This window comes from Petaurus breviceps, unplaced genomic scaffold (genome assembly GCF_028583685.1).
Source record: "Petaurus breviceps papuanus isolate PSGF00001 unplaced genomic scaffold, PetGlider_PUasm1.0 188, whole genome shotgun sequence".
NCBI classification, from domain to species: Eukaryota; Metazoa; Chordata; class Mammalia; order Diprotodontia; family Petauridae; genus Petaurus; species Petaurus breviceps.
The window spans coordinates 5,877,429-5,902,437 of record NW_027185804.1 but is presented as its reverse complement, the minus strand read 5'-3'; the positions used below and the strand labels follow the sequence as shown (position 1 = coordinate 5,902,437).

General features: G+C 44.5%; 1 protein-coding gene across 2 annotated transcripts in view; it reads left to right on the top strand.

The window, feature by feature from the left end:
- IRAG1 (inositol 1,4,5-triphosphate receptor associated 1) overlaps positions 1–25,009 on the top strand; it is a 151,475-nt gene that overhangs the window by 69,189 nt on the left and 57,277 nt on the right. Inside the window, exons 3-6 of one of the 2 annotated variants that reach the window (XM_069091217.1) lie at positions 8,084–8,262; positions 19,511–19,617; positions 22,026–22,096; positions 23,754–23,927. In XM_069091217.1, the coding sequence (XP_068947318.1) occupies positions 8,194–8,262; positions 19,511–19,617; positions 22,026–22,096; positions 23,754–23,927 (421 nt within the window). In that variant the 5' untranslated portion in view covers positions 8,084–8,193. Of the gene's footprint in view, positions 1–7,622; positions 8,263–19,510; positions 19,618–22,025; positions 22,097–23,753; positions 23,928–25,009 lie in introns of those variants that run through there. The other variant, XM_069091216.1, reaches the window with a different exon arrangement.

Genomic DNA, 25,009 nt, shown 5'->3' with positions numbered 1-25,009 from the left:
ATGTATATTATATATGTCTATAGATAGATAGATATAGATACATGTATTGTTTGTACATAGTTGTTTGCATAAAGTCTCCCCCATTAGAACATGAGTTTCCTGAAGGCAGGAACTGTCTTTTTTCCCTTTCTTTGTATCCCCAACACTTAGTACAGGATAGGTCTTTAATAGATTCTTATTGACTCCACAAGAGGTCATAAAGCAGTTGAGGTTTAATTGCCAAGGGTACAATGCTTTAGGAATTCACAGGAAGAAAAAAGCCCTTCAAGTCGGGATAGCATTTGCTTTGTCTTCTTCACAAACGTTGAAGGAGACTCAGGGGAGTTTGGTGACCTGGTGAAGGGCAGGGCAGGAATCATGGAACTGGAATGGATGTGGAGACGATTTATCATGGCTCCATTTAAGGAGGTCTTTGTAGAATAGCTCTTTCTTGACCTGTGATCTGATCAGAATCTCACCGTGAAAAAGCCATCCAGACTGCCAGGAGGGGCAGAGATAACTGAAAGCAACACGAACTTCATTTGAAGAAACTTCATTCCTTGTTTCTTTTCCTTGCAGACATCTTGTGCTTGTAAACATCTTTGTAAAAAAAGAAATATCCATATCCAGAGCTGACTATGGGATTCATTAGGGCCTTTAGCTGGGACAGAGAGTTTTGTTCACACTGTGTTCTTTTCACCATCACCCATGCTGGACCAGGACATTGAGAGAGAGACAGAAGGTCCATCCTCCATCACCACTTTGCTCTCCTCATTGACTGTGAGGATGAGGCTGTGCAGGGACAGGCAGTGGTCTGTTCCTAGGGAAGAACTGGCCCCAGGGCTAGCACAAGGCTGGGCCCTTGGTGTCCTAGGCTGTTTGGGATTCTAGAGAAGATACCATCTCTGCCTCTAAGAGTGAATGGGGAGAGAAACACAAACATGAAACAGAAAAAGGTAGAAGGAAGAATGGAATCAGGGTCAGATATCTGCTACTGCCCCTAAGGGCTACAGGCCTTAGAAGAGCTGGTAGTGTAAGAGGAAGCTTTGGAGGGGATCCAGCATCTGGTCACACAGCTTTGGTAGCTACAATACAGTTCCAAGCCTGAGACATAATGACTCAGACCTCCATTATGATTTGGGAGAAGTCACCAGCCTTTTAGAGCAAGGCTTTTAAACCTTGGGCTCACAGACCCCAAAGGGGTCCTTAGATAGATTTCAGGAGGGTTCTGTAAATTTGGATGGGAAAAAATTACATCTTTATTTACATATAATTAGTTCCCTTTCCAATAATATATATTTTATTTTATACATTTAAAAACATTATTCTGGGAAGAAGTTTGTGGGATTTCCCAGACTTCCCAAGGGGTCCATCTCTCTCTCTCTCTCTCTCTCTCTCTCTCTCTCTCACACACACACACACACACACACATACACACACGTACACACGTTTAAGAAGTTCTCTGTCTTATAGGGAAGGGAAGAAGTGAGTAATAGTAAGTCTTCTCATACCATTTTGAAAAGCTGCCGCTGATAATAACTGACATTTCTGTTGTTCAGTGTTTTTTCAGTTATGTTCAACTCTTCATGACCCCATTTTGGGTTTTCATGGCAAAGGTACTGGAGGGGTTTGCCATTTCCTTGTCCAGCTCATTTTACAGATCAGGAAACTGAGGCAAACAGGGTTAAGTGACTTGCCCAGGGTCACACAGCTAGTGTCTGAGGCCAGATTTGATCTCAGGAAGACGAGTCTTCCTGACCCCAGGCCTGTGGCATTCTAACCATTGTGGCACCTAGCTGCCCATGTTAAAAGTTTGCAAAGAGCTTTATAGGAGCAGCTATGGATAGAATGCCACAGCCCTGGAATAAAGAAGACTTATCTTCCTGAGTTCAAATCTGACCTCAGACATTTACCAGCTGTGTGACCCTGAGCAAGTCACTTCACCCTATTTGCCTCAGTTTCCTCAGCTGTAAAATGAACTGGAGAAGGAAATAACAAACCACTCCAGTATCTTTGCCAAGAAAACCCCAGATGGAATCACAGAATCAGATGCGATTGAACAACAGCAACAAAGAACTTTATACGTTATCTCATTTGATTAATCAGTCTGCAAGCATCTATAAATTACCTCCTTTGTCAATACAGACACTTTACTAAACTCTGGAGATACTAGGGGAAAAACCTCCCCCCAAAATAGTCCCTACTCTCATTCTAATGAGGAGACAACATACATACAAATCAGTAAATCTAAGAGACATGCAGAGTAAATGGAGGATAGCCTTCAAGGGGAAGGTACTAGCAGCTGGGGAGACCAGGGAAAGACCTCTTACAGAAGGCGGCTCTTCTTAGAGGAAGCCATAGCCTCGTGAGGTAAATGAATGGATGGAGTATTTATTAAGCCCATTTACTATGTGAAAAGCTCTGGGGAGAGGAAGAGAAAAGCATGAGGGTTCCTGCCCTTAAGGAGCTCACATTCTGAGGAGGGAGAGGGGTTCTGCTAAAGGTCAGATGAAACAGTCCCATGGTCCTTAGTGCTCTGGGACAAAGCAGACGATAACAACTCTTCTCATAAATTCATGGTAGCATTGGATGTTGAACCACTGACAGTGCCTTATTTTACAGAGGGGGAAAATGGGGCCCACAGAGAGGGAGGAATTTTCCAAAGATGGTATTAAGTGGCTAAGTGTCAGCTTCTTTTCCTCTGCCCCCGTCGTTCTTTTCTGCTGCTGCTGCCATTTGTTTTTCCACTGGGAGGTTTTCTCTCCTCGAAAGCCTATGTAAAAATAAGAGAAAATTATGTTTTTCAGTTTTCTCTCCCTCATTTTGAAGTCATAGTCTATAGAGCTGAAAATCTTCTTTGAGACAATCAAGTACAACTTCGTTTCATTTTACTTTCTTATTAAATATTTTATTAAAATAATTTTGATCATTAATGCAGCACAAACTTGTTTAGTAACTGATATTCAAATTAGTGAATTTCAATGCATAAAGTATTATAACAATTTTTCAGTCACTCTCTCTATGAGGACACCAAGATTCTTTATTTGCCCATTTGTTCTCATTCCCTCTTTTTCTTATAATAGTGTAATTAGGTTAATGTGTACTCCATTTTTCTGTCTACATTTTGCATTTTGTCTGAAGAATCTTTACAGATTTGTAGGAATTTCTCATACTTGTCTGTCTTAATTGCATTACAGTGTTCTAGTACCTTCATGAGTTACAACTTATTTAGTCAATACCATACTTTTGAATTTAGGTTATTTCTAGTTTTTTATACCTACTCATAATACTCTTATGAAACTCTTTAACCAGATACCATGTTGTTGCTGATGATGACAATGATAACAGTTTCAAGGTTGGTTGCCAACAACAGAATTATTGAGTCAGAGAATATGATTATTTTTATTACCTTTACATTTTGTTTTTTTGTGAGATAACTCTACAGAAAGATTATATAAATTTGCAATTCCACCAGTAATGAATGAGTTTATCTGTTCTTCCATAATCCCACCAATATTGAGGGGTTCCTTTTGTTATTTAGTTATTTTTGGCAATTTGATGGTTGTGAAGTGGTACCTCAAAGCCCCTGTCCTCCTATTTTACAGACAAGAAAATGAAGGATCTGAAATAACCTGACAAAGGTCACATAGGCATCAGCAGAAGCAGTCCTTGAACCTGGGACCTCTGACTCCAGAGCTAGTGCTTTCTCTATTACACCACAGTTCCCCATTTCTAAAGATTTTTACTCCTAGGAATTACAGGGAAACAATGCCCCCCCCCCAATCTAAGCACCATAACAGCTATTATTGTGAAGCTTTTAAAAATTAGAATGAGGAAGGAGGTTGGCCTGAGTTTCCTTAGCCCTTCACTTTCTTGCCTTATTATTCTATTTCCTTGGCAATAATATCCTTCTTGCTTCCCCCAGGAAGTCATGCTTCATCAGAGATCAAAGCGGTGTTTAAAGTGGCAAGCCCCAGTTCAGGGAGAGTTCAGAGAATTTCTCATTGTTTTCCCCCAGCCTTCAGGCCTCAGGAGCAGTTGAAAAATTGGCCGGATTAGAACAGGCAGGATTGGGACAAGAGGGGGACTCCTTGTCTGATTTAAGAATGTCAAATCCAATGAAAAGGGTCCGCAAGATTATAGATTCAGAGCTAGATGTGCACTTGGAGATTATCTTGTCCACCTTCTTCCAAATTATTTTTCGTGTTCAGTCATGGCCCCATTTGGGGTTTTCTTGGCAAAGATACTGGAGTGCTTTGCCATTTCCTTCTCCTTTTACAGATGAGGAAACTGAGGCAAACAGGGTTAAGTGACTTGCCCAGGGTCACACTGCTAGTAAGTGTCTGAAGCTATATTTGAACTCAGGAAGATGAGTCTTCCTGACTCCAGACCTGACTCTCCATCTACTGTGCCACCTAGCTGCCCCTAGCTTTTCATTTTAAAGATGAGAAAACTGAGGCCCAGAGAAGTTGAAGGGACTTACCCAAGGGCACACAGATAGTATTGGGTGGTAGAAATAGGATTTGAACCCAGGTTTCCTGACTCCAAATCCCTTTTCCTTAACTATTTGGATTTCCTGTTCTTGGCTGGCTTTAAATTCATAAAGGGGTTACTGTCTCAGTGATTCTGGCTCACTTCCACACCACTACTATCATCACTATTCTCCCCCCCTCCTCACCCACCCCTCAGTCCCACCCAACACACACACACACACACACACACACATATACACACACGGCCAAAAGGGACATGCAAAGGTTTCCAGGGTTCTTGATGGTGTCCTGGATTTTGTCCAGCAGGGGTGAGAAGAAACTCTCTAGAATGGGAACAAAGGTGTTGGGGGGAGGCTGGCTTGAGGAAGCCCCAAGAGGACAGCCATGGAGGAGATTTCTATACTTCCAGCCTCTCAGAGCTAGGAGGAATCTCAGCGGCCAGTCGTCTAGTCCCGTTCCAAGCTGAGCAGGAATCCTCTCCCGCCTCCCCTTGCTGCCATTTAAAGACCTCCAGGGATGGAGAGCTGATGGCCTCCTGAGACAGCCCATTCCACACTGGGATCGCCCTAATTGTTAGGAGGTTTGGCAGTTTGTTTTGATTATTATTACACTGAGCAGAAACTTTTTTCTTGGCAACGTAATAATAACAATGAGTTGCTAATTAAATAGTGCTTTAAGGTTTCTACAGCACTCCATTTGAGTCTAACACAACCAGTGCTAAAGGGATTCTGTTGCCCCCAATTTAAAGATGAAGGGACAGAGGATCAGAAAGTAAAATGACTCACCCAAGGGAGCTGATACCTCTAAGCATTACCACCTGAGACAGAGACCAAATCTGACCCTCTTCTGGACAGCTCATGAGTCCTCAGGTCTTCCCTACTCTGTGCTAAACAGGTCCAGTTTTACCAGCTAGTCCTCCTTTGTTAGGGTCTCTAACCCCTACCCACCCACCCTGCCTTCTCTGAATGTGTTCTAGTTTGTCAACATCTTTCCCCACGGGAGGTCCCTAGAACTCAACATAATACCTAGGTAGGGTTTGAGTGGGTCAAGGGAAAGCAGAAACCAGAAGGACTGATGCTCCTGGCCAAGAGAGGCTGGTGGATTTCTCAAGGTAGGGAGCCCTGATACTCAGGAGGCTGAACTGAGGCAGCAGCTGAGGACTTACCCTCCCTCCTGCCACCAGGACCCCAAAGAGGGCAGAGCCAATCCAGCTCAGAAATGAAGCAGACAGAGCTCCCGTGCATGAGTGACCCCTCCATTTCCAGCCACGGGGAGATAGGAAGACCTTATCTTTAAAATAAAGTAAAATAAATCTGAAGGAGCAGTTTCCATCTCAGCTTCCCATCAGGGAGCCAGTCCCTGGCACCCCACTCTACTCTGCCAAAGATTCTTTTCCACATGAACAGTATTTAAATGAACTCAGCAATTATCACCCTTCATTTTCTCAGTAAAGGCAATGTGGCATGATGAAAAGAACACCCTAGATTAGGAGTCACTGGTTCTGGGTGTGAATCCTGGCTTTGTGTGACACTGGTCAAGTCACTTCATTTCTCTTGGCCTCAGTTTCCTCATCTGTAAAAAATGAGGGCTAGGTGGTCTCTAAGGGCCCTTTGAACTTTTGTCAGTTGATCAATGCTCATCTGCTGAGTCCTGAGATCCTCAAACTCTGGACAGCTCCTTATCCCCTTGGTGCTAATGGCCCACATGCAATGGGGCTCTTTGGGTCAGAACAGCCTGGTGACTTGTCTATAGCTTTGGTTCATCCTAACAGAGTCTGACCACGTGGGATCTATGATAATAACAGTAATAGCTGTTTTCTATAGCACTTTAAGGTCTACAAAGCACTTTCTAGATATGATCTCATTTGATCCTTAAAATAATCCTGGGAGATAGGTGTACCATCGGTCCCATTTTACAAATGAGGAAACTAAGGCAGTTATACACTAAGAATAGGGTATACACACAGCTAGTACCTAAGATCAGATTTGAACTCAGGTCTTCCTGACTCTATCCCCTTTACTACCTAACTACCTGGGATAAAGCAGAAGTATCGTTGGGTTTGATCCTCAGCAAGTCACAACTTCTCTGAACCTCAGTTTCTTTATCTGTAAAATGGGGAGAAAATACTTTTACCTCTTGGAAAGTGAAATTTAGTTATCTAGATATGAGTGGGGCCACTAGGTGGCGCTATAGAGCATAGGACCTGTAATCAGGAAGACTCATCTTCCTGAGTTCAAATCCAAACGTACTAACTGTGTGACCTTGGGCAAGTCACTTCACCCTGTTTGCCTCAGTTTCCTCATCTATAAAATGAACTAGATAAAGAAGTGGCAAACCACTCCAGTATCTTTGACAAGAAAATCCCAAATGTTGTTATGAAGACTCAGACGTGATTGAAAACAGCTGAAGAAAGATATGACCTATTATTATTATCATCTTAAGATGGGAAAGCTGGGGCTGTTTATAAAGGAGCCGGGAACAAGACTGACCTAGGCCTTCTGTCTCCACGTTCAGTGTTCCTTCCACTGCACAACACTGCTTTCCCCTCTAACTTCTAAAACATTCCTAAAGCTGCTAATAAATGCAAGTATAAGATTGCAAAGTGCCTTACTCTCATTCTCTCCCTTTATCCTTACCAAAACTCCAGGAGGGACCACTATTATTATTATCATTTTATAGATGAGAAAAATGAGGCTTAGAGAGTTTGTGACTTGCCCCAAATTTCACAGCTAGAAAGTGTCTGAGGTGGGATTTGAACTCGCACCTCCCTGACTTCAAGTCTAGCATTCTCTACCATGGCTGTCTATAGTGGCTCCATGGGAAGCTGGAAAAAAAGAGTGGGTTTTGAGGTCCAAGTTTGTCACTTTGGGTCCAGAATTCCAGGGTTGGTGTGTGTATTCTGGGGGTGGGTGGTATGGGAAGGGTCATAGTGACAGGAGTCAGAAAATCGCACATTGTTTGGGGGCAGCAAATAGTGCTAATCTCCCTGTTGCTTCCATCTCCTAAAGTATGAAGCCTTCCCTGCTTCCTCTCGCCCCACCCCCCCTGCCCTGGTCTGTCTAACATCTGCTCTGTTACCCAGGGGAGGACCACAAAGCCTGAGTCCACAAATAGTTCTTTAGTCGGGGCTGCATCTTAAAGCACACCATCATATCTTCCTTTTAAATCATTAGTGATGTGGGGAGCTCTTGGGAAGTCATGGGGACACAAGTCCAGCCCGGCCACAGCTCCCCAGCAGTCAGATGGAGGGGCTGCCCCAGATGGTGTCCTCCTGAGTCTGTAAATGATGAAAGTGTGTGGGGTCCTGACTCTGGCCTCACATGGCTTGTTGGAATCCTCCATTTGCCTGGGGCTTGGCTTAGAGTTTATAACTATAGCCAAGCTTTATGGGGAATCTGGAAAGGTCTCCCCTGACCATGTAAATACTGCCTGAGCAAGAGGAAAGCTGTTCTGGGATGCCCTCTCTAGGACTAGCTTGGCCTTCTCAGGGAAGGGAAGCAGAGCATCTGACCTCTCTATCCCTGGTAAGCCTTGGTTATTGGAAGTGATTCTGGCATCAGGATGGCTGGTGATGGGAAAGGAGTTGATTTGTGCTTTTGGCATCTCCCCAGTCTTCAGATCCCCAGCCTCTCAGTGCTCCTCCCCCAGGGCTGACAGGCCGCCGAGGGGCTTAGCAGTGCATGGTCTGGTCAGCCAGCCCTCCAGCCCTGAGGAGGCCATCATGCCAAACCTACCTGGAGATGAAGAGCAGCCAGGAGAGCCACAGCCCGCCCTGAGCCCTGCTGTCCAAGTAAGTGAGCCCCTGGCCCCTTCCCCACCCTCCCTCCCCTTCCTGGGCTAGGTGTGAGTGTGAGCAGAGGAATAGCAGGGAAGGGCCACCTCCTTCCACTTGTGGACATGGCAGCTGGCTGGGCTCCATTATCTGCCTCGGAGAGGACTCAGACCCCTGAGCCTCTGTTTACTTCAGTTGCTTTCCTTTGGAAATGCTCAATACTGGACTTTCTGAGTCCATAAGTGCTTTCTCAAAGAGTATTCACTCTATCTCCTAGAGATGGCTTCCAGGTTACTTGTGTATGACCCTGGCCACGTCTGAAATTAAGGCTGTGTTGATGTTGCAGGTTTAGACAGTGTGAGCAAAGCATCCTCTTAAAAACAAAAACAGACAATCCATTTCTCATGAATATTTCAATGTCCCGAGTTAGGTCTCAGTGTGACACTCCTGCCTGGGGTGGGTAAAGGAGGTTTTGTGTGGAAGGAAGTGGGGTGGAATGGGATGGGGTGGGGTAGGGTGGGATGGTGGGATGACTCAAGGCACTGTGGATGAGGGGAAGAGCACTTTTGTGACATAGTGAAAGGAAAGATGTGGAATTAGAGGAGGGTGGTTCAAACCTCAGTTTTCCCACCTGTATGATCTTGGGCAAGTAATTTTATCACTTTAGGTCTCAGTTTCCTCATCTCTAAAATAAGGGGGCTTGACTAGACAATCCAGGAGGTCCCTTCCAAGTTTAAATTTATGATCCCACGAACCCAAAGGCACCTAGCCTGGGTTCTTGTCCCTGTCACTGACTGACCTGGTGCTTCCCCTGCTCTGTACCATAAGGAGTTTAAACTAAATGATGTCCAGGTCTCTTTCAGGTAGTTGTTAATGACTCTAAGTCAGGGGGTTTTAATGTGTGTGTATGAGTGTGTGTGTGTGTGTATGTGTGTGTGTTGAGGACCTCATTGACAGCTGGTAAATCCTGTCCCTTCTCAGGATAATGTTTTAAAATTCAGAAAACAAAATAATGAGGATTACAGCAGTTACACTGAAATACTGCTATCAAAATATTTTTCAAAACTAGTTCACATATCCCTGCTGTAAACGTTGGTGAGCATCATAGAGTCCAAAAGATAACCATCTTTGCTGTCTCAAGCAGGCTTCTATCTCCAGGGTTTTATCCCAGGAAGTAAAGCCAGGCATGGCCAATTCTTGTTGACAACCAGGAATCCAGTAGGCCTGGGCCAAATCATGAAAGGGTGTGGCTCTGAATGGAAATTGCATGACCCCATTGCCCACCCTCAGCTGAGCTGTTGAATGGCCCCCAGTGCCTCAGGGCTCTATATATTCTACATTAGAGTTGAAAAACATCCCCTGATTTTCCTCTCATGTTGCTGGAAAGTGTTGTCAGCATCCCTGAGACAATTTGTCCTGTATTCCATCCAAGCTTCACAATGTGCTAAAGAACCATTTCCTGGTTTATGATAGCCCTGGCCATGAGGCCGGAGTTTTGCAAGGGGTAGTTTGGATGCATAGAGTGAACCGATTATTTTTACCCATTCCATATGACTTGGGAGCCCAATTTGCCATCTTTGGCCTATGAAGCCCTCAGCTTTGTGCACCAGGCCCCAAAGTCCATTTGGTAGCTTAAGAACAGAACCACAGAGGCTTTAGGTGTCTTACTGCCCCAGATGGTCCTGAACAAGGGTTTCCAAGGGAGACATTGGTAATGGTCTGCTATTCTCTCAATAAATGTTGGCTGATTGACTGACCTCCTCACACTAGATATCACAGCCTTCAGACAAGTGACCATTTGGGGGATAAAATAATGGATGCCTAGTCATAAACTGGACTGGGCTAGGCAGAGTTCAGCATGGTGATGGAGTAGAAAGAGCATTGCATGTGGAATCTCCAGACATGGGTTTAAACCTCAGCTCTGCACCTTGCTATCCAGGTGACTGTAGGCAAATCATTCTACCTCCTTAAAGCCTCAATTTTTAAAACAGAATTGGCTGCTTAGTAAGGTAGTGAGTTTCCTATCACTAGAGGTCTTTTCAGCGAAACCAGATAACCACTTTGGCAGGGGGATATAGGAACTGCTCATGTACAGATTAGATTAGATGTCCACCAGGTCCCCTTCTATAACCCTGAGATTCTGTAATTCTCTGAGTTCCCATTGCCATGGGGAGTCCCAGCCCACAAGGTCGCTGCAAGACAGTAAGGAACAGGACCTTATTCTTTGTTTACTGATCCCCAGGGCCCATCCCTAGCTGCAGTTCCCCAGGCTCTGGCCTTTTATTTTCCCATCTCTGGTACAAAAATTAATCAGTTCTTCCCACACAAAATCTGCAGGGTTAAATCCTGTTTTTCTTTCTACACATAAACACACACACACATACACACACAAACACACACACACACTTTCTCTAGCCCCTCCCTTTTTTTCTTCCCAGACACAAAACTTGATTTCTCAACATAAACCTTCAGTGGACAATGCAGAAAATTTACCCTGGTGACAGCCAAATATGCTTATTTTCCACCTAAATTTTCTTTCGTTATAAAGTTAAACATCACCAAAATATATATGCAGACATTTCAATATGCAAGGGAGAGCAAAAAAGAGGATTCCATAAGAATCATATGATCCTAGCTGTAGAGTAGGAAGAAACACAGGAAACTGAAGCACAGAGGAACTCAGTGACTTTCCCAAGGTCATATGTCACTTCTGTTACCTAGAGTTTGGGGCTGTTGTTTTTTTAAGCATATATTTAACTTAACAAGGTAAAATTGCCTCATTTATTTATGCGCCCTCCCCCCCCAAACATCCTAAGAAGCAACATGTTATATAGTATAGTGGATAGGATCATGGACGTGGATTCAGGAAAACCTGAGTTCAAATCCTGCTGTGTGACTATGGGTATGTCACCTAGCTTCTCTCTCCCTCTATGTCTCTAAAATGGGGTGGTTGGATTTGATAGCTTCTAAAGTCTCTTCCAGCTCTAAACCAATCATTCCATATTTCTTTTGTTTTCTTCTTTGTATTTTAGAATATATTCTTGATGTTTTTCTTGATTTATTTTTTGTATTTCCATCACTGCCCACTGACTCATTGCTACCCTCTTAAGATGACCAGTGGCTTAGAAGCACAAGCAATAGTTGATTCTGTGTAGCCCAGGGATTCTAGGAGCTGCTGAGGTTGTGTCCTGGGGCACTTGGGGATAATTGAGTCTGAGCTGCACAGGAAGTTAACATTCGTTTATTCTAACATCCCACTTAATGCAGGAATTTCCTCTCTAGCATCCCTGGCAAGAGGTCATCTGGAAGATCCACTGAGCCTCCCCCATCCCCTGCCACCCTCCAGGAAACCTGGCTTATTTTTTTGATAGTTCTGTTAGAAACTGACCCCATTCCCTCATCCTTCCTTCTGATTCTCTTCTACCTACCTGACAGCCTTTCTGATATATGAAGATAGCTGTCATGTCCACCTCTCCATCCCCCAACCTTCTGTTCTCCAGATTAAACGACCCAGTGTATTTATTAATAAATAGACATTTATTAAGCACCTACTATATACCAGGCATTGTGCTAAGCACTGGATGCAGAGAAGCAAAAGAAGGTCTCCCCACCCTCGAGGAGCTGACAGTCCAGAGCATGGTCCCCATTCCCTTTCCCATCCTGGTGGCCCCCTGCCATGCTTCTCTAGAACTGACATAACATTCCAGATGTGACCTGAGCAAGGTAAGGGATAGTGGACCTCTCCACTCCCTCCCCGTCTGCCGCGGGACTCTTGGTAGCCTAAAGTCATGTCCCTTTCCTTAGTCATTATGGTGTATTTTTGGACCACGTTAAGCTCATGTCTCTCTTTTTTTAAAATTTTCATTGCTGCTTAAAGAAAACAACTGCTCATTGCTGCTTTAAAAATATATATATTCATTGCTCTTTTCAAAAAAAGTATTCATTGCTTTTTTTTTTTTAATGCTCATTGCTACCTCTCTTTATTTCTGTGTGATTGGTCTGGGGGCCCAAGGGCAGGACATATTTTATCCCAGTTTGGGTTTAACATAATCTTGATGATTTAGGACTGAAGCAACACGGATCAGCCCTGGTGTTGATTTAGGCGTGTGCCATGTGATATAGAGCCCCATGTTTGCTTCTGAAGGACCCTGAGTCCTTGAAGCTTTTCACAAATTCACAGTTATTTCTCCCTGGTACCCTTGATATTTGGCTTGGAGTCAGGAAATTCCTTTCAACTCCCATTATACGTCTGGAAGGGTGCGGGGTGGGTTGTTAGCACCAACCAATGCCATTCATTTTATGAGGGAAAAATCTCAACTCAAAGAAGGAAAGGACTGAGCAGCAAGTTAGCAGCAGAGCCTGGACAAGATCCCAGGTCTCCTGATCCCCAGGCTAGGGCTCTTTCTACTGCATTGGCCCCCTTCCTTGACTGCCAGACCATTGCTAGACTTAGGTAGAAACCATAAACTTCCCCTTTTCCCTTTGCAAATTACTCTCTTGTAGAAAATATTATTTTCTAGTATAATTTGTTTCTAGAATATTATTTTCTCACAAATTAGTTAATCTGCAAGCATTTATTAAGTACTTAGCCAGGCACTGTGCTAAACAGTGGGGATATACAGAAAGATAAATTCCATGCATGCCCCCTTTACTCTGCCTCAAGAGGCCATTTCCTTCCTAGCCACATAAATGTCATTTTCTAGCTCCCTGAGGTACCTCCTTTGCTGGCAATGGTGCTCCCCAGGGTAGGGACTGCTCCCAGGCCTGGAGAAAAGAAGCCATTCATATAGACAAATTGCTGTTTAAGGGAAGCTGGCTTCTTCCACAAGCATTTTCCAGGACCTCTCAGCCCAAATTAAACTCTGGAGTCCCTGTCTCCAAGCTTCTCTTTCCTTCTAGTGCTTATCTTGGGTCTAGTCATGTGAAGTTGGGGAAAAGGAGGAAGGATTCCAGTTTGCAACACCGCTCTCTATTTATAGTGGGATACAGTCTGTTACAAAGTCATTTTACATTCCTGGGAGTTTATCATGAGAATAAATATTTAAATGTTTCTATAAGATTTATTCAACAGGAACAAAATGTGACTTATGAAACAGATTTCTCCTGGGAGCCCTGGTGAGTCCGAGGTCCTATGGCTGGGTCTAGCGCAGGATTCAGGCTAAGATTATATAACTTAGAAGTCTGCCTCAGCCTTGCCTACTTCTCCCCCTTCCCACTCCCCCCCCCAGGTCTGGGAAAGGAGATTTAAATTTTACAGTCAGTCAATGCATTTCAAATTAAATCTAAACAAGAAGACACTTTAAAAAAAAAAGATGGAGACATTTCTTATCATTCCCCTTCTCTTCTTCTTCTCTCTCTTCTCTTCCCCTTCCCTCCCCTAGTGTTTGATTCTTTGATGCTCAGCAGAAGAACTTTTTACCTGTTGGCTAATTCTGCCCTTATCTGTGTCCCAAATTACAATAATGGGGAGTGAAGCAACTTGGTTGTGGTTGAAAGGTTCCCAACAACACCAACCCAACATCAGTATGGCCAGGTGAAACTCCAGATAATCTGTGTGGCCCTAGACCAGCAATCAGGTGCATGATGGGAGTTGAAAGGAATTTACTGACTCCAATTCAGATGGCTGATGAAAGAGTAAAATGGTACAGAAACCAGATTAGTCCTGAGGGAGTCTGTTCTGTTGGATAAGGCTTCCCATGGCACATCGGTGAAATGAGTTAGAATTGGCACTCTTTGTCTGATACTCTTGCAGCCTGACCCTAAATCACTGCCCTACTTTGTCACTTTATCATAAAATTTACTTTATTATTTTCTCCACCAGTAAAATGTAGGGGCTGGATTCAACAACCTCAAAATTGGTATGATAAGTGTAAGTAGCCAGAGGCAACAATGGAGATTTCTGCCTGGGGTTGGACCACAGTGGAAGTTTGGTGTTCAGTTTGGGAGCCACATTTTTGGCAGGGACATCAACAAACCGTAGCACATCTAGAGGAGGGTGGAATGGGGAGGGCACCAGAGAACATGCCTTGGGAGGACTGGTAGCAGGAACTCAGGATGTTTAGCCTAGAGAAGAAAGGCTTAGTAAACATTCACTGTCTTCCAACTTCTAAATGGCTATCACAAGGGAAGAGGGATTGTACTCCTTGCTTGGCCCCAGAGAGTAGATCCAGGAACAATGGATAGCACTTGCAGAGAGGCAGTAATTTAGCTCAATGGAAGGAAATAGGTTTTATCAGTCAGAGCTGGCCAACAATGGGTTTACCTCATGTGGTTTCCTATCACATGGAGTATTTAAGCAGAGCTGGTGTAGCTTCATCGGTGATGGGCTTGGAGTCAGAGAACCTGAATTCAAGTCTCTCTGTCACTTACTACCTGTGTGACCCTGTGGAAACGAGATCTAGAAAGATTAATGGTTCTTGTCCAAGGGCCATGGGGAATAAGTGCCAGAGCCACGAAGAAAGCTCAGATCTGACTCCAAATCCCTGTCTTTCCACTGTACCGGGTGCAGTTAAAGCAGTGGGGCTTCATGCGCTGGAGAGGAAGAAATCACTTAGAAGAAAAGAAAGCTGAATTGTAAATTTTGGAGGCCATCTTAGTCAAGGTCTCCCCTAGCTCTAACTCTGCAATCATGGGAAGTTGCATTGGGGATTCTTGTATCAAAAGGGAGATTAGATAGATGCCTTGTGAGGTCTTTTTTGGCGTTGAAATTGTAGGACTCTAGGTCTCTTTCAACTTTCAATTCCTATGGTTTTGTGATCTTCTGGACTTACTATCTTTGGATATAATGGTACTGCTTCCCCCGCCTCTCCATGCCATTCAGGATTGGACACATTATTAAATAACATTTGGAATAGGGATAGATACAAATTTTGTGCCAAAGGGCAATGTTTCAAAATGTCAATTGAACTTTCGTTTTCTTGGGGACAGTGAGGGATGTAGGAAAGAGGGCAGGAAGGTGGGAAGTATCTTACTAAAGGCAGCTAGGTGGCCAAGAGTACTGAACTTGGAACCCAGAGCCTGAGTTTAAAATTCCCCCTCAGATACTTACTAACTGGGTGACCCTAAGCAATTCACTCAACCTCCCTTGGAGGCAGCTAGATGGTTCAGCAGATAGAATGCTGGGCCTGGAATCTGGAAGAACATGAGTTCAAATCTAGCCTCAGACAGCTTCTAGCTGTGTGACCCTAGGCAAGTCACTTAACCTCTATCTGCCTCAGTTGCCTCAATTGTAAAATGGGGGAAGTGACAGCATCTACTTCCCAGGGTTGCTGTAAGGATTAAAGAAGGTAATGCCCACAAGGATAATCATAGAAGATCAAATTTACTTTGTAATTAGGTCACAAATTTAGAACTGGAAGGGACCTTACAGGTCAGTCAGTCTAACATGCTTGTTTTATAGATGAAGAAACTGAAGCTTAAAAAGATTAAAGGTCATTGTCCAAAGTCACTTGGGTGATCAGTGCCAGGATGAAGGCTAAGGTCGAAATCCAGCAATCTTTCCCCATGCAGTTAAAATAATGGGGCTTCTTGCGCTTGAGAGGAAGAAACCACTTAGAAGGAAAGGAAATAAAAAATATTTATATTTTCCAATCACATGTAAAAATAATTTTTAATATTCTGTTTAAAAAAAAAGCTTGAGCTCCAAATTCTCTTCCTCCCTCCTTCCCCTCTCCCCTCCTTGAGAAGGCAAGTAATTTTATTTGGGAAATTTAATTTTAAAAATTAAATTTTTAATATTTCCTCCACTAGTGAAGTGTTCTCAAGGTTAGCAACAAAATGGAGTCAGCAACTCCATTCATTTGCAGTATCTGGCATCATGACTGTGCAGGTGTAGACCCACTGTGGTCTTCTATACCTTCTTAGAAGGCGGTTAAAGGCTCACCAAGGGCTAGCACTCACCAATACACTCCTGTAGACAGTTGCCATATTGTCTCCTGCCAAATGATTTCTAGAGAGCTATGGTTTCCCCTCCCTGTACCCAGGAACTCTTTCCTTCTCCACCACCACTGAATCGAACCTCTGTTCTCCTTGGCACCACCTCGGGAACCCTCACAGCCCAGCCATTCAACCCCTCAGGCTGATGCCAGCATAACTAAAGTTCTGCACCCACGCGCTTCCTCCCCACTTGGGACTATCTCCAACCTCTGCCATGACCAGCCTCACCCTAGAGGCTGCTTGCTGCCCTCAGCAGCCTTGGGCATGTAACAGTGGCTCCTATTTCCCACCACTCACAGCCTCCCTCTCTTCTGTGCAACACTGAGCTCAATAAATGAACTCATTGAAAGTAGAGACTGGTTTCTGCCTCTTTTTGTATCTTTATCTTAGCACATTTTCTAGCAAATAGTAGGTTGATTTGATTGGTTGGTTCTGTGTGTCTGAGAATGTGTCTGAGAATGGCTGTGAAGGAACACCCAAATTCACCAGATGTAATCTCGTCATGATTAAGAGTCATAACCCTAATTGTTAGCTATCTATGAGCATGCTTCACAGACGATATAGTATCATCTCATTTATCCCAAAGTAGCTTATCCTCCCTACCACATTAGCACCTGGAACATAGTCAAAAACCATAACTTCTGTATGAAAGGCCTCTTGGGAGCCAAAATAGAAATGAAAAAACTAGGGCCTAAAGTTCATACACTTTACTCACTCCTAGGAGAATCCTCACCCAGGGACTGTCTGTTCTTAGTTGAAACCTAATTCTAACTGGCCCATGGTAGATTAGAACAGTTACAGGAAGGAGAGGGGGTACTATCAGAGCTAGGCTTCTTAACCTTTTTTTTCTACCATGGTCCCTTTGGCAGTCTGGTGAAGTTGAGAGAGACCCCTTCTCTAAAGAATATTTTTCTTTATGTATTTCCTGTATGTGTCTATTTACTTTTAATATTATTTTAAAATTCAGAATTCCAAATCCTCTCTGTCACTCCTGCCACTCCCCCACCCATTGAGAAGGCCTGCAATATGATGCCAGTTTAAATAATATTTTAACGCACAAAATAAAGTATGGAGGATTACAAAGAAAACCAATTATATTGAAATAGTAACCAAAAAAAAGTTTCAGACATATTTTTCAGAAGCATAGAATCAACCAATCAACAAGTACTTATTGAGTACCAGGTGTCAGGGTACGAAGACCAAAATGAAATGGCTCCTGCCCTCAGGTAGCTTACATTCTAGAGAAAGATACAGCTCACACCCATAAAAGTGTATGTACTAAATAAATAACAAAGGTCACTGCAGGGGAAGAGTCTAGCAGCTGGGGCATCAGAAAAGCCTCTTGCAGGTGTGGCAGTTCAGCTGAGACTTGAAGAACACTCTGTATTCTCTGGCCTTTCCATCTGCCATGAACTGAACACAAACATTTATGTGTTATCTCTGCTATTTAGAATGGGAACCTGTTGAAAGTAAGGACTGTCTTGATTTTCCATTTGTATTGTCATTACTTGGCCTCAAAGTGGTTGTAAAATGAGGCAGCTGGATTACATGGCCTCTGAGGACTCTTCTATCTAGCGCTGGATCTATAATCCTAGGTGTTAGAACCAAGACTCAAATCCAGGGCTTCAGACTTTGGTGCTCTCTTAAGGAAGAGCATAAAATGCAGAGGCATGAGCAAAGCCTTTCTGGAAGGAAGAGGTTCCTTCTAGGGCTTGGGGGAGGGGAGGAATCTGGGAAGTCTTCATGGAGGAGGTCCAGGTATAAGTAAACTAGACCTGGAAGTGTCAGTAGGCATTGGACAAATAGAGGTAGGGGCAAGGAGAATGGAGGAGAAAGAGTATCCTGGGTGGAGGGAGCAACATGTGTTGGCAGATATTTAACAACAAGCTTTCCAAAAAAAAAAAAGTTCCCACAACACACTTTTAAGTTTACTTTTCATTATTAAAATTTTTTCATAACTTTCTTGGGAGTAGACAATCAACCAAATAGTAAATCCAGCCCTGATTTGTAACCTTTGCCAATTTCTGTGGTGTGAATGCTCATGTTGAAAATTTAATAATCTGCTCCAGAACTTGTACAAACTCCTGTCTTGAGGAGTAGGAAATAAGGCTGGTAGGCTGGAGACAAATTGTAAAGGACTGGCTATCAGACTAAAGAATTTGGATGGCATCCTATATGCAGAGGGGGACCACTGAAGGATATTGAACAAGTGAGTGGTGATGGAATCAGAGCCATAGGATAATTGAATTGGTAGCACTTGCCACAGACTGGTCCAGACCTAGGAGAGACCGGGGAGAGGATAACCAATCAGGAGACTTTATATACATTTCTTGTTAACTGCAGACTTTGGGGGTGATGCTCTCTGAAGCGGCTGATTCCCACCCCTAAGCAAACCTCTCCAATACTGAAACGTCTGTCAGGAAGGTTGCTGTGCACCTGACAAGGGTTCCTTAGAACCCATCCTAGACCCACTCATAGAGTTAGACTTCAGTGCCCATGAAGTGGAGAGAAAAGTCAAGGGAATGATCTTTTTTTGCTTTGCTCCTCTTGGGTTTTTCCATGTTCTGGCCACATGTGTCAGCCTTCCAGGTGCAATTACAGGAGGGGTGGGAGTCTGTAGTCAGTCCATGTTGTGGAGGCAGCTAAAATTAGCAGCTGAAAACATACACCTGAGCAACAGGAAGCAGCATGTGTCCAGTGCCTGCCCCCTCCCTCCCATCACCATCTCCCTTCCCAACTGCTGCCCACTGACCTTAGATTTCCAAAGGGGTTCTTGGGAAAAGATGATTTCCTATAACCTCTGCTCCCAGTACTTGACAGCACTGGGCAGGCTAATGGATTAGGTATGGAATGGGGGATGCTCCTTTTTTTCCACATAATCCAGATGAAATGCTAATTGTGTCTTTTATCAAGAAGGATCCCAATATCCACCAACATGTGTCTTCTACACCCCATAGTCCAAGGATTTTTAACCTGAGATCCACAATATTAAAAATATCATGATCTCCATATTTCAACATAAGTAATTTCCTATGTATTTTATGCACTTAAAAACATGATCCTGAGAAGGGGGTCCATAGGCCTCACCAGACAGTCAAAGGGAGGTCCCCAGAACAAAAAAGGGCAAAGAACCCCCAACCTAGCCCCCAGAGGGTGTCTGGGGGAATGCCATGTGCAGCAATCACCCAGCCCCAGGGACTTCAGGGTTTATGCAATATTTAATGATGATGATGAAGATAACTGACATTTATAAAGCACTTCCCATGTGTACTTTATATACATCTACAGAGCACTTATTATGTACTTTGTTCTTTTATCACAAACCATTCAGGGCCCTCCTGTTGAAGAGGCTGTGTGCCAGGCACCATCTATTGTCCTGCCTGGGGATGAGGATGCTTTTATGCCAGATGCAGAGAATGACAAAAATCTGGTGAGCAGGTACTGTGCCTTCCCTGGCTTCCCCTTTCTGTGCCTAGGTCTGTGCTGTGCTCAGCTGCAGGTTTCTGGGAATGGACCGAATGGACAGCAGGGTTTGTCACAAGTCTTTACAGAAGAGTTTTGGAACTGAAGTTGTCTTTCATTTTGGGGATGGCAGAATAGCTAAATGAGAGAAATGTAGGGTTTCTTTAATCACACTGCCCTCTCCCCGAAAGTCCTTTCCCTTCTCCCCCATGTGCCCCTTAAATTACCCCCCTGAATACTTCCAGAGGTCAGGATTTCTGAGGAGTGGGGAAGCGCTCCTGCCCCTGGCTCAGAGTCCAGCATTCCCTCCAGATCTTAGCACTCAGTGTACATGAGTTTCTGTGATCCCCAGGGATTCATCAGCCTTGTGATGCAAGGCTCTGCCATGCATATCTAGGAAGCTAGGGATTCTATGAGGTAGGGATGAGGGGGGATTTCAGGCATGGGGAACCATTCATGCAAAGGTGCTGGAAGGTACAAGAAAGGGAGAAATAGGCAATGAGACTGGAAAGGAGGTGAGAGCTAGATTGTAGAAGGCTTTAAATGCCAACTTGAGGATTTTGTATTTTTTTTTCCTAGAAGCAATAGGGAGCCACTGGGAATTTTTGAGTAGGGGAGTCCCAAGAGTCAGCTGTGTGCTTTTGGAATTGTGAGTGACAGGTGCACAAGCCATCATGGGGCACCATTGAACCTCTTATAGTTTGGTAAGAGTCGCCAAACCTTATCCCCCACTGACATAGCCTTTGAGGTTAGCCTTGCTCCTGCCCCAGTGAGGCATGGGAAAAGGAATTTGTGAATAACATGACACAATAGTATAAACAAGGAAAACTCCCTGATACTTGTGAACCCACTGTTCAAAGGACAACAGAAAGTGGGCACTGCAAATGAGAGAGACTCCTAGGTCTCCTAATTACCCAGGACCACAGGTAAGACCTGGGTTCAAATCTCACTTCAATGCTTATTACTGTGTGACCTTAGGCAAGTCACTTAACTTCTGTGCTTCAGTTTTCCTTCTTTGTTAAAAAAAAAATGAGGGGGGTGAATGAGATGACCTTATGAAGGAGTCAACATTTTAAATATTGGACTTTTGACTGCAAAGTGGGAGCCCTGAAATATGCTATAAGAAGCTTGAGAAAGATCTCTTTTAGCTGAGGAAGTCTGGATAGACATAATGGGGGAAGTTGCCCCTGACATGGACTTTGAAAGAGGATTTTAGCAGGTAGAGATATGGAGGGAGAGGCTCCCAGATGATAGCCCACCTTCGTGTACAAAGGCAGAAATGAGCAGGATCAGATCAGGGAACAGTTAGTGACTCAGATTTGGCTGAAACACAGCCTAAAAACAGTCCTTGTGGTTCTGTGGAAAGTGGTGTCTTGGGAGTCTGAGGGCCTGGGTTCAAATCCTGACACTTCTACTTACTACCTGTGTGATTTTAGGCAAATCACTTCCTCATCTAAGTGATGGGGTTGGACTGGATTGATGACTTCCAAGGTTCCTTTCAGCTCCAAATCTACGGGCCTGTGAACAGGTCCATTGTCTGGCTAGTTAGAGCAGCCAAGCAATGGAGTAGATAGAAGGCTAAATTTGGAGTCAGGAAGACCTGATTTCAAACCCATCCTCTGAAAGTTACCAGCTGTGTGCCCCTGGGCAAGTCACTTGTGATTGGCATTACATTGCCTCAGTTTCCCCATCTGTAAACTAGAGATCATGACAGCACCTACCCACCAGGGTTGTTGTGATGCTCAAATAAGACAAGAATTGTAAAACTCTTAGCACAGTGCCTGGCACATAGTAAGTATTATGTAAACATTAGCTGCTATGGTTATTATTATTTGCCCCTAAATGGATAGACAAGCAAATCTCCTATCTCTGATACTTACTGATTGTAAATTAGAAAGACATTTAACCTTTCTCAGTCTCAGTTTCCTCATCTGCAAAATAGGGGTGGTAATCCCTCTAGTACCTACCTCAAAGAACTGTGAAAGGGCAAAGATGGGATAGTGTGCAGTAAGCCTAATATAAATGTCAGTTTTCAATACTATTAACTTAGCTTAGCACAGACCACCTGACCCAGAGCACTTCCTCTCCTTTCCCTTTTGGCATGAAGTAGGTCAGCCTCAGGACTCTCACCCCCACGACAAAGGTGCCTTGTCAGCCTATCCTGTTAGCCTGGCTCTGATTTGAGTGACCCCTTCCCACTTGACCGCTTCACAGTTGGAGAGATTCTATCTTGCCCTGGAGGGATAAAGAACTCAGAATTCCTGTGACTATTTCCAGCCCCTTCTGGGCAGCCCCCAGGGTAGATTTTCACTGCCACAGGGGTAAGAGCAGGTGTGGTTTTGTCCCCTTTCCTTTCTCCCTCAACCCAACATTCTGTTTTCCAGACCACGCAGCCCTCGTCATCGGCTTTCTAACCGACACATGAAGGCTTCCCTCACATCTCTGACATCTGTGGGTAAGGAGCGCATCAGCCGTGTGGATGTCTATGCAGCTCAGGCCTTTGGTTCCCCCATCTAAAAGAAAAAAAAAAAACAGCAAAAAGGGCCAAAGCAGGTGTTGCGCTGAACGTGGCAACTTGTTGAACCAATTGTCATAAGGCTAGAGGTTATACCTGTGGGTCCCAGGGGTGCCAGCCCAACTGCTATTAAGCCAGGGCTTATCCAGCCCTTATGCCAGGCCTCTTTTTAGTTCCTGATGCACAAACACAAAGAGACCCATTCCAGTCATGAAATCAGGCTTTCAGGGTTGGTGGGCAAATCAAGCAGGCCCCCACGAACTCTGACCTTCTGATTGAAGGGGATCCGTTGGAGGCTTCTGAAGCCTTTCCCCAAAGACTAAAGAATGTTCTCCCTTTTAAGTTATCCCAGACTCTAGAAAAGAATGCCATTTACAGGGAGAGCCCCCTGGAGGTTACTCTCCTTCAAGTCAGAATCTAAGGTAGCATAAGAAGCAGGTAGTTAATCAGTCACCTGAGAAGGACAAGGAGAAGGAAGAGGAGGAGGAGGAGGGAACAGATGACAATGAAAATTGATAGAACCTAAAAGGCTCGAGGGAGGGAGGTCTGTCCTCTTCTTCTGGTAGAGAACAGAGGTGTCAAACTCACAGGGGCAGCAAAACTCCGTAGATTAAAATGTAATTGGGAAAAACTTAGCAAAATAAGTAAAAATACAATACAACATGGATAATGTGAGTTTGTGGTTTTCTAAATCAATATGCACCAGCAGGTATCTGTTTCTATTTGAGTTGGATGCCCCTGGTACAAGGACACCACACTTTCCACACCATCTGTATGACTTTGGCAAACCAGTCCTGAGCTCCATGAGTTCCTATGCAGGGTGCAGTCAAATCAGCACTGGATTCAGATGAAGAGGAACTGAGTTTATATCGTTACTTAATGGTCATGGGAAAGTCCATTCCCTTCTCTGGGATTCAGCTTCTTTCTTTATAAAATGAAAGGGTTAGCCTAGATCCATGGTTCTCAAAGGGGATTTTGTGAGCCTCTGGAGGTTTGATGAAGGCCCTCCCCACACCCCCAGGCCTGCCCTCCCCTGCAGTTTGCTACCTGTTCTTCCATGTTTGACATCAGGAAAGTTACAGATACAAAGCAGCCTTCTGGGGAAAAAAGAAAGAAGAGGATAGAGGCAGAGGGAGGGAAGGAGAGACAGAGGAAACCTACAGACAGGTAATAGGCTTGGAGACTCAATGGCCAGGGAAGCCTGCACCGGAGCTCATTTTAAACCTTCAGCATACAGCGTCATTCCTAGGACAAAGAAGCAGCCATGGAGAATCAGTGACCTAGACCATAGATTGGGAGGTGGAAGGGACCTTGGGGGACGTCTAGTCCAATCCCTTCATTTTGCATCTTTCACTCTAAATCCTTTTGGCCTACATGGCCCCTTCTACACCTCATGGGCCTGAGCTGGGCAGGGAGGCAGAGCCAGGAGAACGGCTCAGAGCTAAGCAGGGAGAATTCTCAGTGACTGGGTAAGAAGAGGGCATGATGCTTGGAGGAGCCACCTGGACAAAAAGGTGGCTCCCTGTCAGCTTCCCCAGCTGTTACCGTCTACACCCTGTCACGCACTCACATGCCATGTAACCTTGCTGCCCCCCAGACAGCACAGGCCATGTCATCCACCTGGTGAATGACCAGCTGCCAGATATCAGCATCTCTGAGGAAGACAAGAAGAGGAACCTCGAGCTCCTCGAAGAAGCCAAGAAAGTGAGTGAGCGCTTCCTGACCAGGAGAGGCAGAAAGTCCAGGAGCAGCCTGCCCGACTCCCCTTCAGGTAGGAGGGAGCCTGTGGCTAAGAAGGAACCATTGGGGCCGGGAGGGCCAGGATGCTCCTCTCAGTGCAGGCTGCATTCTGGGTGGAGTCTGCTCACAGCCCAGACAAAGCTGGCAGATTTTTAAAAATTAAATTAAATTATTAAAATATATTTTTTCAATTAACAAGCATTTATTTTCTTTCTCTCCCACCTATCCCCAATTAAAAAGAAAAAGAAAAGCCTTATAACAAATATTTATTGTCAAGAAAAGAAATCGAGAGGTGTTTCTGAAGGGGGTTTTCTTTACCTTGGCAATAAACAAAGCCTGGTCACCCAAACTTACAGACCAAGCTGGCAAAGTCCCTATGGTCCCCCATAGGGACTAATCTGGCAGAACTGTTGCAGCCTGACTGGAATTCTCTCTACAGGGTACTGAGGTGAAAAGACCCTTCTTCTGAGGTTCATTACAGAACCAAACTAGCTGGGCCACTTCAGATCTCCAAGACAAGGCAGCAGAGGGAAAAGTCACTGAATTTCTCAGTCTGAAAGTTACCTGGACTTTGTGGAAATATCTCTGTGGCCCACAAAGCTGCTGCCTTGCCCACTGTCCTTCCTTTGGAATGTTCCCCTGTCCCTACCCCCACCCCCATCCCTCCTCATCATATTACGATGTCCCCTCTCAGCAGCAGCTTCTCTATCTCTGAACTGGGTCCCCAGCCCTACATTCTGCCTGGACAGGGCTCCTAGGCCTGGGGTAGAAAGGGCAGCCCACATGTTCATCACTTTGCTTCTCCTGGCCTCAGTTTCCTCATCTGTGAAATCAGTAAATGTGTAAAATTAGAAGATCTTTAAGGTTCCAGAAAGAGAGAGAGAAAGAATGAGGGAGAGAGAGAAAGAGAAGGGGGAGAGAAGGAGAGGAGAGGAGGAAAGTAGAGAGATGGAAAGAGAGAGAGTAGGAAAAAAATAGGAGAGGGAGAAAGGAGAAAAGGGGAAGAGAGAAGGAAGGAGGGAGGGAGGGAGAGGAAAAGAGGTGGAGGGAAAGAAAAAGAAGGGGAAGAGAGAGAGAGAGAGAGAGAGAGAGAGAGAGAGAGAGAGAGAGAGA